Below are 17998 nucleotides of genomic sequence, written 5' to 3' on the forward strand. Positions count from 1 at the left end.
AAATATTATTATTTAATATTTTATTATTATTTATTATTTTATCATTAAATTTTCGAAAATTACCCCACTTTAACTTTTAACCTTTAAGATTTACTTTTTACCATCCATAACTTTTAATATTTCTACTTTAACCACCCTAACTTTCAGAAATTACAAAATAACCCCTCAAACACCAAAATAATTACAACCTTGCCCTTTTTAAGATCTAAAAGGTGTTCTTCAATGATCTTCGTCACACTCAAAGTTTTCTTCGTGTTCTTCGTAAATTCTTCATATTCTTTCTCTGTTTTTACCCGTTTTTCAATCTTTTCAGCAACCAATTTTTACCATAATTCAAAATAAATTCCCAGCCACTAAAACCCCATATTTTCCACATGGTTTTAACACAAATTGAACCCCAATTTAAGGCCTAGGGTTTCATTTTTCAGCAGCCATGAAGAACACAAATTCAAAGTTAAATATCATCAAATTTCATCAAATTTTCACCAAAATTTCAACAAGAATCACTCATATAAACAATCAATTTCAAGCATAACCAAACCATATCATAATTACACAACTCAAACCCAATCAATCAAGATTAATTTTATCAAACCGTACCTGGTTTTGCTGCTCCTGATTCGGTTATGTCCTTAGGTGGTCCTTAAGCACTTTTTCCTCCTAAATCACATCAAGAACAACTTTAAATCCAAAAACCCTCAACTGCCAAATCTCTCTCAGCACGTTAGAAAGGGATATCTCACCTTAGACTTGCTGGAAATTAACGTTTCTTGGCTCTCAAGTCAAGTTAAGCATGATTCCTAAGGAAGAACATCAAGAAAATACATGTTTAAGCATGTTTCCTTGAAAACCGAATTGAAAGGGGAAAGGAACAGCCATCTCACCTTATTTCCATTCTTGATAAGTTATATGGTTATGTGGAGGAAGAAGAGAGGATCATTTTGGTGAAATCGGAGTTTTGATTTGAGTTTTAGGTCAGAAGAAATCAAGCTTTGAAGATTTGGAACTAAGAACTTTTCTCTCTTTTTCTCTCTTCCTATTTTTGGCCACAAAGTGAAAATGAGCCAGCCTTGGGTGTTTTGGGGGTGTAGGGTGAGTTGTGATTGGTTGGCTTGGTGGTGGATTAAAATAATATTAAAATATCTCAAGTGTATAACTACTAAAACTAGATGTATCGGAACACTTGTAAAAATATCTTTAAAAATTATTTTCTGAGCTACTAGCATAAATGACACTAGTAACATATTTATTATGAGAATAAAACATGTATAATGAGACCTTAGCATTGCTAGAGTCATCAGAGAGTGCTGGTGCTAAGCTGCACCAGTAAACTATGAACCCGGTTAAATCGATTTTCTATTTTTAACTAAAACAGACAGGTAACCTTATAATACCATTCAAGCAGCTTTTAATACTAATATAATGATAATATTATCCTATCATATCTCTTCTCTCACGAATCGGGTCCGGTTTGTCAAATTGAGACTATTTACGGAAAGCAGAATCAAAACTCCTAACCGATACGGTTCAAAAACTAGGTTCTTCGTGACTGCATTATCGAGCTTGCCTCAAAAAGGTTCTAGCTTGAAGATGAAATAATGACAATGAGGATTGAGATACTTGATGATATATCAGAGATTCTCCCCTTACTGATCTTCCATAGGATTTCGTGCCTTCAGAAAAGATCTCGCATACTCGAAAATCATGGTTGTTACAAAAGTGAATTTTTGAAATGTATTGAGTGGTGTAACGGGCCTAATTCTGAGAAGGACAATAAACTGATGAAATGAAAGTTAATGATAATATATGAAAGACTGGGGTTAATGAACTTGCGATATATGAGAAGTGATCGCTGAACTGAATACATATTATGATATGTTATGATTGGTAATTTGCTTTACGCCTGGCGAGGACGATTGATATATCTCGCTTTCTCGAGGTTACAGCGCCGGCGTAAGGATGGTTGGTTAATCCCGCTTACGTTGAGATGTGGGGTCTGAGGAAATCACCCACCCTCATTGATGAGTCCATATTTGATGATAATTTTTTGCTTGAATTGGATGGATTTCATCACATAAACTCAAACTTATTCACCAAAATAGCATACTTTTGTGTTTCATCATAGAAAGTCATACTTATTCACCAAAATAGCAATTTAATCCCACTTTTATTCCATTCGATGCCGTCATATGTTTGTTGAGTGATTTCAGGTCCTAGAGGCAAGAATGATTTGGTAGAAGTGGAAGAAAGCATGCAAAAAGGGAAAAAACATGAAGAAAACAAAGGAGAAAAGTATTTCAGAGTGTGCCCACACACACTTTCTGTCCCCACGCACAAGGGTCAAAATCACCAGTGCCCACGCATAATACAGAAATCAGCAAGTGTGCCTATGAACAACCCTGTGCGTACGTACAGGTGAAAAATCAGCAAGTGTGCGTACGCACAAGTCCCTGCGTGTGACTTCAATAAAAAGACACATGGCTCGCCATTTTGGAACTTGTCTAGCCCAATTTTGGAAGGTTTAATGCTGATTTGAAGTGCTAAGCCATGCCCACTAAAGCTGAAAGGCCCAATAAAGAGAATGGCCTCTACCGTTTATTCAACCTCTTTAAGGAGGTCGGATCCGATGAAAACGGGCAGCTTATGCTCATCCAAATAAGTAACTGCCTCCCTGAATCTCTCACCCACTTCTAGAAGAGATATCCTAACAACCCTATAATAAAGGAACGGTTATCCACCATCAAAAGTGAAACTACTCCAATGGTGGTTATTGGCTCATCTTCTATAAATACCCTGATACACTCAAAACATTTAAGTTCCAATACACAAAAAACCTGCTGAAACCCTTGCTGACTTAGGCATCGGAGTATTTTGTAGGTTTCACCCCCCCCCCCCACTTTCTCACGAACAACTCGGACGACGGTCACAGGACATGGGACAAGTCGAAACACATTCTATTGAGGATTTGGGCTTCACTTACAAGCCCAAAAACAACCCCATTTCAGATAACCCTCAGAACAAGGTACCAAAACGAATAAAGTGCTTTACTATTCTCTTGTACTTGGTTAGCTAACAGCAACCCCAAAATTCAAAATTAAAATGTTTCTATGCAATCATACACTATCCTATGCAAACTCAAATTGAAGATGCTTACATAGAATCGCAACAAAATTTTGAAACAAATTTAATGATTATAATTATTTGTTTCCATATTCACATTGACATGGGAAGTACATATCAAATATCCGAGCCTTATATCAGTCTCACCCAATGTTCGGAAAACCGGTTCGGACCGGCCGGTCGAACCGGTTAAACCGTGAACCGCTACAAAAAACGAATCGAACAAATGCTAAAACCGCTAATTTCAAAAACCGCAATTGAACCGTTGAACCGACAGAGAACCGGTCGGTCGAACCGAACCGTGACCCGGCCGGTTTTTTGAATAAGGAACAAAACGCCGTCGTTTCTATATGCTGCACACTAACAGCCCTAGCCAAGTTCCATCGTCCAGACTCCAGCATCGAATCCAGATCCAGAACGGTCTCTACCTCAGTGCCTCTCTCACACTAAGTTCAGGGCTCCTCTTATCGAGCTCCTGGTCGTCTGTCCAGCCACCGCCTGCTACCGCCATCGTCGGAACTTCAAATAGCCGCCGCATGCTCCCTTACTTCCCCTCCATCTCACCGCAGCCCTCGCAGCCTTCCTTCCCTTCCATCGCGCAGCCACCGTGCGAACGTGGAAGCCTCCATCGCGCAGGTTCCCCACTTCTCCTCCTCCTCCTCATTCAAATACAGGTACACAGCCCCCCACTCCCAAAACACAAACCCTAGGTTACTCCTCCACCGCCGCAAGGGTCTCACTCAACGCCGCCTCCGATGCGCTCAGACACCACCGTGTCTTCGTCCGGTCGTCTGCGGCTCTGCGCTTCTTCCTCATTCAACAATTGGTGCGGCTTCCTCGACCTCACGAAGGCAATGGCTTCATTTTTTAAAAATTTTCGTTCTCTGTTTTTTTTTATCTTTGCTCTGAACATTGGTTCAATGATTTGTTTGAGATTCTGCCTGAACATTGATTTTTTTTAGATTCTATTAGTGCTACTCAGATTGAAATTTGAATCATTGTTAGCTCTGCTCCTGTGATGTATTATTATGTTTTTTGGATTAAATCATTGAATAATTAGTTGATTTAGCTCATTTAATCTTTGTTAGAATTAAGCTGATTTAGTTCACTGCTTAATCTTGTTAACCTTGCATTAGTTCTCAAGTTGCTTGCTGCTTCAATTTAAAGGGATTGTGAATTTTGGTTTAAGCTGTGATTGAAGTTTCCTTCGTTGGGGGTGTTTTTCACTTTCCCAGTGAAGCTTAGCCTTTGATTCTTTGAGCATACACGTTCAAATTATTGTTCTCAGCAATACTGATTCTTACATATTTCTTTCTTTGTTGCTGTGTTTTAAATGTTCCTATAAGTGTTGAGTTGTTGCTGTGTTTTAAATGTTCCTTTAATTTTTTATTGTGTTGTTGCTGTGTTGCCTTTCTTTTTCTTGAATGTTTGTATTGATTTGCTGTCCGAGGACCTGCACGCCAGACTTGCATTCTTGCATTCTTGCAATGAAGCTTTCCATGATAAAACTTTTTTTGCATAAAAAATGAATGTGGTTTGATAATTTCTAATTGATATAACTTATTGTGGGATGAGCTAGAGATTATTTTGAAGGTGTTGGGAAGAAAAGGAGGTTAAGCAATTGGAGAGCTAGAGATTACTTTTTTTTTTTGCATACAGTGCTAGCCTTTTTTTTCTATTAATCGTTGTGCTGAACTTATTAAAATTGGTTTGAAAACTCTGTTAATTTATCTTGTTAAAATTATGTTTGAAAATTTTGTTAATCTTAGTTAAATATAGTTGATTTTTGTTAATCTTGATGTACTTATTTATATTTTATTTATTATTTTATTATAAAACGGTTATTTCGGTTGAACCACGGTTGAATCGGTTGAACCAATAAACCAGTGAACCAGTCAATAGAACGGTTCGATGACCGGTTCGATTTTCAGAACCTTGGTCTCACCAATAAGGTACTGGATAAGGGTGTTTTAGCCTTTTTTTTAAATAAATTCTAAATATTTTAGTCTTTTTAAATTGAATTCATATTTTATTTCAAATACAATTAAACAACCTTAAATCTAAAATTATATATTTATCTTTTCGAAACAATATTAAGCTTTGATTTTGTATTTCATGCTTATTTATATATTATATATTATGCTTTTATAATTGTAAAATATTCAAATTGTTTCAATTATGATATTTTAAGTGTAACTGTGTAATACTAAAAGATTTCAATAAAGAAAAAACTCTTTACGGAAAAGTTTTAAAATATGAGAGGGTTAGTGCACAAATTTTATTTCCTAAAATGCTAATATATATATATATATATATATATATATATATATATATATATATATATATATATAGAGCTAAATCCATAATCTTTTTAATTTTAATATAAAATAATTACTATTTTGCCTAAGTTCAAATTTGTTATTAACCACAATTTATAAAAAAGTAGATTAAATACACTACTGGCTATTAATACATGAAATGATACCAATACATGAGTTCCCTTGGATATAATATCATGTAAAAATAATATAATAGACTCAATAATATAATTAATAATATATTTTAATAAGTAAATCGTTTTTTCAAATGTGATCAACAGAAATAATAAGACCCTTGCATCCTAAAAAAAGTTTATGCTTACTGCACCTTTATCATACCATCGTTGCGCATTAGGCCTAACTTGAAAGTTGTCTCTACAATCAATTTTTAAAGTCAAACAGAATAAATTATTATTTCTAATAATAAAATTTTAAAACATTGACAATTTAACTACATATAAATAAAATTAATTTTGTACTCACAAAAATAATTTTTATGTGATAAAAATACTCAATTGTTAATTTTATTCATGGATAAATTTATTAATATTTCAAATTTCTATAGGTAAAAATGACAACTCTTTTTCATCTTTTGTGAATACAAAATTTTTGTTTATTCATGAATAAATTTGTCAATATTTTAAATTTTTTTTTTGTATTGGTTAATATTTTAAACTTTAATAGATAAAAATAGTAGTTCACTCTACCACAATACAATCATTCAATACCAAGGCATATCTTCCAAATAAAAACATGGCCTGCTTACAACAGATTTATCTTCGATTTGGATGCCTCTAGTTCAACGCGTGAAATCCATTTTCGAAATGAATGTAATAGTGCCTAAACATCCCCGAAAACCAAAACCCCAGAACTCTTGAACGCTTAGAAATAACGATAATTCGGGAAGCCAGGACATGTCTACTTTCAATAAAAACTGGAAGCAAATTACTCAGCTCTCTTTACAAAATATTTTATCAAGGGATTACAACCTCACTCCAATCCAAAGAAACCCAACAATCTCCTCAAGTACATTATTACTTTTGTTTACTACTAATGTGTAGGCAACCTTCCTGATCCTTTTTCCTCTAGGAACCATTTGAAGGCCTGAATACAGTATAGCCATTGACACCACTCGTGTTTGAGTAATCTTGATAGTATGAGTAACCATTTTGCGTATTTCTCATTCCTAAATAAGACAGATCGGATCCAGCCACCCGCCACTGGTTTGGCATCATCCTATCTACCTTGCCATTTCCATATGGTAGTGTACTCACCTGGGGAAGATAATCCCTCAGTGAGTCAAAATGCCCACTAGATGAGCTATAACCTTGCTGAAACCCAGGATCATGGTAACTATGTGACCGCTCAAACCTACAACTGCTTGACGATCCCAAATCATTTGTACCTAAGTCTCCAGGAAAAGTGAACTGCCGATTTAGTAACTGCGGTCCATCATTGGGTGACTGGAAGACAGAACTTGCACTGGTTGTCTCCCCGATACTTTGTTCATCATCAAGCAGATCATTTATGATATCAAGATGTGGGAACTCATCCACGAGCAATCCTTGGCTCTGACGCCCCGATGTGCAGGCTAGGAACTCACCGGGTATATTTCCCAGAGATCTATTGTGTACCGACCTGTAGAAGTCAAGGTTTTGAACTTCATTAAGTCGTGAAGGTGGTTCATAGTGCATACTCCTGCTGGCTTCCCTTTGTGAGCCGTCAAGCCACTGCGGGCCATTCTGTAAAATATCCTGTGTAATCATGCCAAAGGGAAGAGCAGACTGGCCAGCATTAGAATCCATTTTGTCCGAGCTATGCGACACATATACTGGTGATGATGCCAAGGGGGGTGGTTGTGAGTAACCAGGAGTTTGGTTTACGCCTGAATTGGAGCTGGAATGACTGAGACTAGCAGAGGCCACAGGGTTTCCTATTATTGCATTCCTGTAAGACTGAGGAACATAATTATGAGTTGCAGAAGAGGGATCAGGACCTAAGCAACCAGTTGCACTCACTGAGCGTGCAAGTAGTGGAGTTTGCACCATGGAAATAACAGGGGCAGTTGGTCTGGGACCAGGAACTAGAGGAGCACTTGAAGGCCGTGACATCATAGGTGATTGGGACATTGATCTCTCAGTTAATCTAGGGGGTGAAGTCTTCTGGAATTCTCTCTTGGGCACAATTGTTACTTGGGATACCGAAGTTAAAGATGCATCTTTGTCGGTTTGCTGTGAACCACTTAAAGATGTTTTCCTGACATGAACAGGATCTACAGTAGCACTAGCGTGGTGTTCTGACTTCATTTTAACAGATGAGAGTAAGCTCCCTTGAGGACTGCTTGGTGAGGATGGCACCACTGATGTCTTCTCTTTCTGTAGGCTTTCTATTTCAACAGATCTTTCAGCATCAATACATTCTTCAGTGCTCTGCTCGTCTTCCTATCAATTAGAAAAGTAGGAGGGAATAATATCAGGCTCAAACTGCAACAGTACTATGAAAAGATACTTCAATATAAGATTGGACACATTAAAATCATCTATTGAAAACGAGACTAGTTTGTAGCAGGAAAAAGAAAAGATTAAAAAAGCATGGGATGATTACAAAAATTAAGGAAAAGAATTCACCTATCCATTTTTACTACCATTTCAAATCAAGTTTCCTGCTATTTCAACATAAAGCATCTAGGGCATTGCTACATAGATACAAAGCGATTTATCTAAAATTATGGTTTGGAAGCAGCATAAAAAACTATCCTAAAATCACATCTGAATGATGGGAGAGAAAAAAATATAAGCATCATTGTTGAGCATTCAATTCCTGTGTAGATCATTCTCTAGATATGAAAGCTATATTGAAACATCAACTTCTTTTGGCCCTAGAGTATCAAATTACTTTGCCAGACTTGGAGCAAAATAAGGCAAACAAGATCAGCAGTCATCTCATATCCAAGATCTTTTAAAATGTCTTTTGAAGTGATTCTCAATGAAGAAACCAATCTGGCTCTCCAAGTAGGAAGTGAGACATCTTGAAAACAATGGGCAAAAACAGGACATATCCAGTAATTATAGCAAATTGTACAAGATATCTCGAAACTAAGACCACCTTGCTATCATGCTTCTCAAGCCACTTTAATCGATCCTGCAAGCAAAGAACACCACTCTCGGGCTCAGATTGACCAACTTTACCACTTCCTGATGCATTATTAATGTCCCCAACCTCTGCAGTGGAACCAGATAGCTGACTATCCATTTCAGTTGTCCAACTACCTCCACCGCATGATGTTTTACCTTGGTTCTTACTTCTACAGATACATAGTGCCAAATCAATAACATGCATAAATCATTGAAATCAAAATCCATCCACATGAAACACACCATGAGCTATATGGTTACCTGCTAGGGGACTTTTGGACTTTGTAATTTGAAAATGAGGTCCGGTCATTCATCACTGCAGATGGCAACGAATCAGTGGAGCATGTTGAAGAACTGTCATCCATCACTAAACTGCTTCTCTTCTCAGCAATTCCATTTTGCATAGATGAAAGGCTGCCTACCCCATTGCTACTAGCCTCAGTTGTAGGATGAATTTCAGATGTATCAGTATCCCAATTAGCAGGACCAGCATCTCTGTCTTCTGAGTCAAGCTGAAGCACTTCACCAACTCCATCAATGGAGTCTGACGCATCAGACACAACATCCAGGGCTTCAAACTTTTCATCCTGAGTATGAACTTCCTCCATGTTAGAATCCTTTTTCTCATCAGCAGCATTTTCATGGTGCTTGTCAAGTACAGCCATGGTTGGCCTCTCCTCCCTCCCTTTATCCTTTCCTTTTCGATTGTTCCGTTTCTGTTTGGCCTGAAGTGAAAGAACTACTTTCAGAAAACCCAACCAACACAAAAACATGCACATCAGGAAAGCAAGCAATTCAAAAGAATGTGAACATCTGGAAAAATATCATTAGAGTATACTAAAACGGCTTATAAGGTATTAAGGTTGCGTTTAGAAGAGAGACTGAGACTGAGAGACAAAGACTGAGAGACAAAGACTTAATAAGTCTTTATATTGCATTTGGTGTAAAGTGTATAGGACTGAGTTATGTCTCAATATCTTGTTTGATTTAAGATAAAAATAGAGACTTAAATAAGTGAAATTACTAAAATACCCTTATTAATTAAAACCCTAACCCTACCCATGCAGCCACCCTTAAATAAGTGAAATTACTAGTATTCCCCTTGAAGCACCCCACATCTTCACCATAACCTACATCCACAAAACCTTTGGAGGAACCCTAAGTTGAACCCAAATCGAAAACACCACTGGAAGACGAAGACGAAGTTGATGAAGAACACAGAAGAAGGATCATACACCAAACCCTTCTTCCTTAAGATCTTTGAATCCTTTTCGGGATCTTTTTCCTCCATGGATGATAAATTGAAAGTGTTGACGAGATCATTGAAAACGGTGATATTGTTGCCCTCAGCTTCTTGTGGCTGTTCCTCTTCTTCGGATTGGAGAGGTTCCTTCTTTTCGTTGAGCTTCTTCGGTGAAGATTTCTTCTTCCTCAGATCTCCAATGCTGCCCCCTGTTCTTCTCTTTCCTTTCCTGATTTTGAAATCCTCTTGTTTATGATTGTTGAATCTGATTTTGACATATGTTTATGAGATTGTTGTTGTTCTTGGTCTTATTGCTGTTGGTGGTGGTGGAATTCGGTAATGGCAGAGATACGGTGGTGGGGGTGAGAGGTGTGCTGAGGTTGGGGGGTGAGAGGTGAGGGCTATGAAGTGTTGGCAGTGGAGTGGCAATGGAAGGACTATGAGGAGCAGACTTGGAATATAAAATTTCGAATAAGGGCATTTTAGGAAAGAAATATCAATAAAGTTTTAATCTTCATCCCCAAAAATTTCAATCCCTTGTGTCCCCACTTTCTAGAGGTACTGAAGGGACTGAGAACTGAAATTTTATTTCCAGTCTCTGACCACCAAACATGATATTGAGTTTCAATCCCCCCAGTCTTGGTCTCGTTACCTCAAAACAAACACAGCCTAGTGGGGAAAATAATCCAAGTTTCCAAATCATTAGCCCAAAAAAAGATATGTAGAAAAGAATCGAAGGATCTAAGATATGTAGAAAAGAATCAAAGGATCTAAGACACGTAGAAAATACATTAATAAAGTTGAATCATGCAAGCCAAGAAATGAACTCATTACAAACCAATATACAAAGCATGGGATTTAATATATAAACTCAATATAATGTCAAAAAATAGTAATGTATTTTGCTGCTGCTCATTACAAATAACAGGATAATGTGATCATTTTATAATACTTGTTATTTATGATTCATTTTCTAAGAAAGATTTGATCTTGACTCGAGTTTTAAAATAAATTATTAACTGGAAATATCAGATGATTGCATACAAATCTCAATCAGATATTCTAGTATAACTAATTTTGTTAAGATGACACAGGATGTAGCATCAGTAAAATCAAATTTATGATATCTGAAGATGAGTGCCAAACCTGTTTCTTCTTATTTTTCTTTTCCCTATCATTAAGTCCACGTTTTGCTTTCTGCTCACTTTCTGCTAACCATGCTGCCTCTTCGCGGATAAGTTCCTCTTGTCTCTTCAGGGCAACAGCTTCCTGGTATGAAACCTCAATCTTATTGCTGCACCAATGAAATAGTTACTTAGTACATCGTAATCCATTCGTCTCTTAAAGATACAAGTCAACATAAAACTAAATTATATCAATGAAATGAATGAGCAATACAAACATTGTAGACAGATTATATATTACCAAAACCAGGTGTTTACAATTCACACTTCATACATGAAGAACACAAAGCATGCGCTGCCAAATATTTTGACAAGCACTTGTTCACTATTGCATTGATAATTATATTAGACTACAAGAGTGGACAAGCTTCCACTGAACTCAAGCTTATTGCGAATCATCATATATGAGACTTTAAATATAATGCTAGCTGCGCATCATTTCTTATTGTCTCAAATGGAACATATAATCAAGTTCCACATACAAGTCCCATGGTTATCCATTATCATCAAGTCATAGAGTCATTGCTCAATACGGTTCAGAAGATTAGATAGTACACACTTAGTTACAGAGTATCATGTCATCTACTGGAAACAAGGTCAAAAGCCCTCACTTCACAGTTCACATCCTCTGAAATATTATAGATAAGAATTCTCTACTCTGTAGAAGAAACATTCCAAAAGTCTTTGCAGACAACCCTAAACTGCAAATCTGAGGTTATGAATAGACAATCTTATTGGTAATTATAATTGCCATTGTATAGGATCAATAATAGTCTTGGAATTTCCAGAAGATGCCCAAGACAAGTTCTGGCCATTACATTTGAAATAACATAGGGAGGCAAGCCATGTACTCTACTTCTCAGAAAAGAAAGTTACTGAACTCTCGTAAGAAACTCTAATCCTCTTCAAAAACACAAAATTGTAAAGAACTTTTAAATTTTAAAATGAAAGTAAAACTTGAAAATATATGAAATATGAAATTGGTTAGCATCATAGCTGAGTGATGTCAATTTAAACAGGCCCCTTCAGAATGATCAACAAACCCCTACATGCGGAGCCCTAAAATTTAATTCAGGAGGTAGCAAGAGCTAAAATAAAGAATAGTAGAGAAACAGTTAATAAAGACAAATTGAAGAATCAATAACTAAGGAAGACACTCCTCCAATGCAAATTTCTCTGTAAAGTGAAAACGTGAGTATGTATTCACTCTTAATTCAACAGAATGTACCATGATCATTGCCCATTAAATGATCTAAGTGTGAATACTCCCTTAAGCTTACTTTAAATATATAAGTAAATTTTAGAGTATATTTTCTAAGATATAATTGCATTACAACCTGAATATATGAGCAAGGACAAAAATTTCCAAAGTCCTACGACCCAATTCTGTAAGGCGCCTTTCATCACGCTCAATAGAATCTTTATTGAAGTCCTCCCCAGTGTTTCCATCCTGCCAAAAGAGGTGAACCAGGTTTCTTAACACTCAAAAGAATTACTAAAGTATCAATTGCCCTTTAGGCATTTGGTGCACCTGATGATATAAAACTTCGATAAAGGAATAGGACAACTAATTGTATAAAATACTACCTCCAGTCAAACATAACTATCCTGTTTGGTTAATCTTTTCTGCACATAAATAACAGTCCTGCTGATAAGATCTAGAGAAGATAAATTATTTTTTTCTTATCATATCCCTATTATTATCGAGAAGAAAGAATAGTTGAAAGAAGTAATAAAGACGTGAAGATTTGTCAAGTTAGATAATACTGTAAAATGCATCAAAATTACGCAAATCCACATACATAATTAATCATTTATTTAATCTCTGTTCACATTTATAACAGGACAGTTACTTTTACTGGAGGGAATAGCTGATAAGATCTTATACTGTCAATGTTGATAAATACTGCAATGGTAAACTGCTCTATGCAAACATATTTGTCATGAAAAACCAGCAATCTAGCAAAAATCATAAATCCTAAGACCAAGAATACCAAACCAGCAACCTATACACAACACTATAAACAGTGTCTTTGATCAAGATGACAAACTAATAAACAATGGCTGAAATCCAGTCTTTGACATTTTGGATGGTCAATAACTGAAAAGATATCTAGGGTCATAACAGAGAGAATCAGATTATTATACTAACAAAATCAGATCCAGTGCACTTGCTAATTGCTACTATCACCAGCCATCAGCATACTTCCTCAATCACATTTTACGAAAACAAATTATTATTCACCTTTGTACGATTTTGAGGACCCTTCTCATCTTTTGGAGGAAGAGGTTCTATAGCCGCCCTCTCAAGTAGAAGAAGAACATCATCCACCAGAACAAACATATCTTTCTCAACGCGAACAATTGGTGCTGGCAGTTCCTCAACATCCAACAATTTTGCCGTACCTTTCTTTGATGGAGTATGGCCTTCAAGAGCCTTCAATCCACTATATAAGGAGTCCATTACTAAAGTAGAAGTCACTTCTTTCTCTATAAAGAAATGCTTTACAACTACTTTCAAAATTACATCTGTCTTTTCCTGAGACATGCGGCACCTAGAAGCTTGATCAATTTCCCGCCAGAATGTACAGAAGCTGCAAATGCAAATTACCATTAGATTCAATAAATCAAAGATATGAAGTTGGATTTGGGTCCTCTAAAGTGAGTTTCTGCTTAATGTGGGAAGTTATTTACCAACTTTGAATCATTAAGGAGGACCCACCATACAATAGAAGTTATTAATCTAACATTGATTACCCCATTACCTTCTCCTTTTCACATTTGCTCAGTTTCGAGGGTCTGAATCCTAGTATGTTATAACTTATATATGATTGAATGGTTCATGTATTAACTTACTGATGGTCATGGGCTACATAGTTTGATATGCCACCTTTTCAGGAAAAATTTTGGAGCATGATAATAATTACAGGCAAACATAACCAGTTAATAGTTCTACAGAAGAGCATAGAATACCTTAACCACCTAGCTTTATCCTCTATCAACTTCCCAAGTTTGCCTCTTCTCTCCTCCACAAAACGACGGCAAATCTGTTCCACATTTGTCAAATACACCCTTACAAGTTCTCTCCTATACTGACAATCAAGGCAACGAAAAGGCCTGTCAGCTTTCTCCCTGTGCATAAATAACAAAAAAAATATGGTCACACATCTGAAGCAAAAATTCCAAGGAGCACTGCACCACTGCCAGCAAAAGTGCAAAACGACAACATCCAACCTGACGCCAGCATAAGCATTACTAAAAACTCAGTTTAAAACAAACACAAGACAGGACAACCAACATAACAAACAAGCAGCAATCAATTTACTTTGCACTTCTGTTAGTACATTATTTCCCAGATTGTCCAGAACAATGCACAGCTAAATGATGTAGATTCTAGAGATTCATTTGCCATTACCATTTTTCAACAGATTCATTCGCTACAGCTAATGCTGCTATACACTCATCCTTCCTCCTATTTTCATGTAAAGATATTCCCTATCTTTATCTCAATGGAATTCTTCATCAATCCAAAAGAGATAATGTAGTAACAAGGTGAAGAACACCCTGGGATCCCCAACCATTAAAGTTCAACTTTGAATTCAAAATAAAAATAAAATATAAAAAATAAAAAAACAATATGAATGTTGCAAGTTTTGATTCAAGGAAACCAGAATGGTCAAGGAAGCTGAGTCCTGTTAAAATATAACAAGAACTCCATCGAACTTGAAGCAGATTGTAGTTAAATCCAGAAATAAGAACCAAATAGAAAATAACACTGTACTAACATAGAAAAAACAGTTATCCTCTACCTTCAACAGAAAATTCAGAGTTTAACTTAGGTGAAATCAGAAATAATCATGGAAGATATTAAAGGATTACAAAAGGCAACAAATGCAATCCATGGGTTACAACCTACTTCACAAATGATAAGAGAATAGAATGAAGTTTTTATAGAACCAACTTGACCAAAACTTTTCTTGCCAGCTTTTCATCAATCCAAATAAAACCTATATTTGACAACAACAACAACAACAACAACAAAAAGATGACAAGAAGAAGACAATAACAATTCTTGCCGGCTTTCTCATATCCTGTAGTAGGTATTGGAAAGGACCAATCACTGTCACTAGCAGAATTACATTCATTATCTTTTATATTAGATAAGTAAATAAATGGAGTCAAGATTATGCACTATATAATATACATTTATACATAATGATGTATGGCTGTGTGCATCTTTGTAAGATTATTAAAATAGATCATATGTACCTAATGACTTGAACTTGAGCTTTTATAATCAGATTGTCAGAAGTGTCAACAAATCCATCATACACCTTCGAGAGCTCCATGAATTTTTTCCATCCCCAGTCATGCTCCTTCTTCCAAAATCGGTGCAACGTATCTAGAAAACTCAGAGAAAACCACTTAACAATGACGTTAGACTAATTGTGAACTCCGACAGCTAAGCCTACTATTAGCAAACATACCAGAATACTTTGATTTCTTTGGGTCTTTATTGACCACAGCTATGGTGAATTGAGCAAAATGACTCCATCCTGTATTACAAATAAAAAAGTGAGAAAGTTTTTAAAAAAAATGCAAAACGAAATCAATTACTATCAGATCGATTGATGATGGTAAAATTAACAATCATCAAAGAAATCAGAAGAGTCTAGAAGACTCCAACCTGGAAGAAGTTTGTCATGATTTGCAACACAAAGAAACAGAGAGAGATGATTGCAGACATCACAACCTTGTGGGTAAATTAAAATATACCTGTCACACCACATCATGATTAGGTTAAAAACTAAACTGATATGTACACCGTACACAGCGACGGCAAGCTTTTTCACATTATAAGGACTGCCTAAGGAAACAATACATTGCGATTGTAACATGAAAAGGGTGAGGAATCAGTAATTGTCAGACATGAGGCTCTAAGCAGCAAGCAACTTGGTTTTAAATTCGGTTGAATATGTTAATCTATTAATTTACTACGAACAAAATATCAGTCATCAACTTATAGGAAGAAAGCAGCGCAAACTAGTATAGTTTTCTTTTCAACGTCAACACCTTCCATCAGTGAGGCATGAACTTTCCTGTAGCCTTCTCAACACATGCAGTTGAAATCCCTAGTGCTATACGGGTAGTTTATATCTTTGATTACCTTGTTATAAATATTCGTAGATAGATTTAAATTAAAATGATGTCAACAAATTTAGATAGTTAAGCGCTAAAGCACATTGAGACCAGTAAGTTTATTGAAAGCACCATACCACTTGTAGCCGCCAACCTCAAATGCATTACTGCGAAGTTCCCGTTTGGTAATCTGAGAAAATTTTTCTATCTTCCATGTATATTTTCCATATAACTCAGACGGTTTTGGTCCTGTAAAGAAGGAAAATTTTAAATTTAAATTTCATCAACAATAGAAAAGTAACATTTTTGACAATTATAGATTCACCACCATCGTCATCGTCATCAGTGTCCCAATAAGGGGGTGAAGTTGAGGGGATTCCATTCTCCACCTGCTCAGAAGACCGCCACTCAGCCAGTGCTTCCCCAGTTTGACATCGCTGCCCACTTAACATTCCCTCCACGGACTTCCCAACTCCAGGTTCCTCAATAGCAATCCCAGCCATCCCTATCAAGCACTATTGCCTTAACACTCCTCTTATAACAGCTGTCAGATAAGAACACAAATAATGCATCAAACCTAGCCCCTCAAACCCCAAATCGCATTACAACACAGTGAAGCATTCATACATCATTCCGCAATAATTAAATCACTCAAACACGTAAGGCTAATCTTTTCAACCACATCAGAGAAAGTCCTACTATATATTAAACGATTATTAAATAACAAATACAGAAGCAAGGCACATTGTCACGATAAACTGAAAGAAGCGTAAAAATTTTAAAACAAAAAAAAAATCAAATTCCAATAGTTCATCAATTGACACCAAAGATAAACATCAGATAATGAAAGGGGTGGTACCTTCCCCCTCATGTCTCAAAGTCCAAAACATAATAATTAAAACTTACATTTCTAATAAACCCAAAAACCCACCTCTAAAAAATTAAATTAAAAAAGAAAAAAACCCATGAACAAAACCCTAAAACAGAAATTAAAAAGTTGACAATAACTAAAGCGAAAACCAATGAAGAAAAAATAGAAACATGCCCAAAATAAATCGAAAACACGAACATGACGGCAAGAGCCAGCTCGATGACGCAAATTGCATGAAAAAGCAGAACCCAAATCCCGCAGAGAAAAAATTCGATGTCCGAAATCAAAACCAAGATCTCAGGCAACGGTTTCCCCCGGAGAAACACTAATCGAAATCGAAGAAATGGCTCAGATGAAATGCTCCGAGAACAAACGCAAAATAGATTATTAGGAAAAAAAACGGCGTCGAATTAGACGGTTACAAATTAGGGTACACGAACCTGGAACCAAAGAAGGAGATAATAAATTAATAGGGCTATGGTGCGTGAAAGGGAGCAATTCGGAGTTCTGAGATTTTAGAGAGAAAGGCGAAGAGAGAGATGGAGGTGAGGAGCAACGGAGAGCAAAGGCATAACCCAGAAAATGAATATAGAATTTAATTTTTTTAAAAAGAGTAAAAAACTGAAAAATAAAAAAATACATGATAAAAACCGAACAAAAACGGAACAAAAATATTCAATATTAAATATGAATTTTTCAAACAATATTTTAGAATTTGAATTTTCATAAGATTTTTTATCGTATTTTAAATTATTTAAAAGATATTTTTTGATAAATTTAAATATATTTTTATTAATAATAAAATTATTTAAGTACAATTTTTTATTTTTCTAAACATAAAATAAAAAATAATAAGGATTTTTTCACTATTTAAAGTTTGAAAATAACCAATTTTCTAAATTCTTAGTTTCTCATCCATTCAAAAAGTAAAATTTTAATATATATTATGAATTTAATTCTAATTATCTCCCATCATATAATATCTCGAA

The 17998-nt window shown here is 35.8% G+C and overlaps 1 protein-coding gene across 1 annotated transcript; it reads right to left on the reverse strand.

Moving 5' to 3' along the window:
* Positions 1 to 6291: 6291 nt before the first annotated feature.
* On the reverse strand, positions 6292 to 17604 carry LOC130960814 (TNF receptor-associated factor homolog 1a-like). Its single transcript, XM_057886289.1, has 13 exons — positions 17450 to 17604; positions 16467 to 16682; positions 16276 to 16387; positions 15687 to 15775; positions 15487 to 15555; positions 15269 to 15401; positions 13973 to 14131; positions 13245 to 13593; positions 12337 to 12449; positions 10962 to 11109; positions 8834 to 9297; positions 8544 to 8742; positions 6292 to 7879 (listed from the first exon to the last, which is right to left on the reverse strand). Exons 2-13 carry the CDS (start codon positions 16639 to 16641, stop codon positions 6524 to 6526), a joined length of 3366 nt encoding a protein of 1121 aa, XP_057742272.1. The 5' UTR covers positions 16642 to 16682; positions 17450 to 17604; the 3' UTR covers positions 6292 to 6523.
* Between the last annotated feature and the right edge of the window lie 394 nt (positions 17605 to 17998).

The sequence above is a fragment of the Arachis stenosperma genome, chromosome 2, assembly GCF_014773155.1.
Source record: "Arachis stenosperma cultivar V10309 chromosome 2, arast.V10309.gnm1.PFL2, whole genome shotgun sequence".
Lineage (NCBI taxonomy): Eukaryota > Viridiplantae > Streptophyta > Magnoliopsida > Fabales > Fabaceae > Arachis > Arachis stenosperma.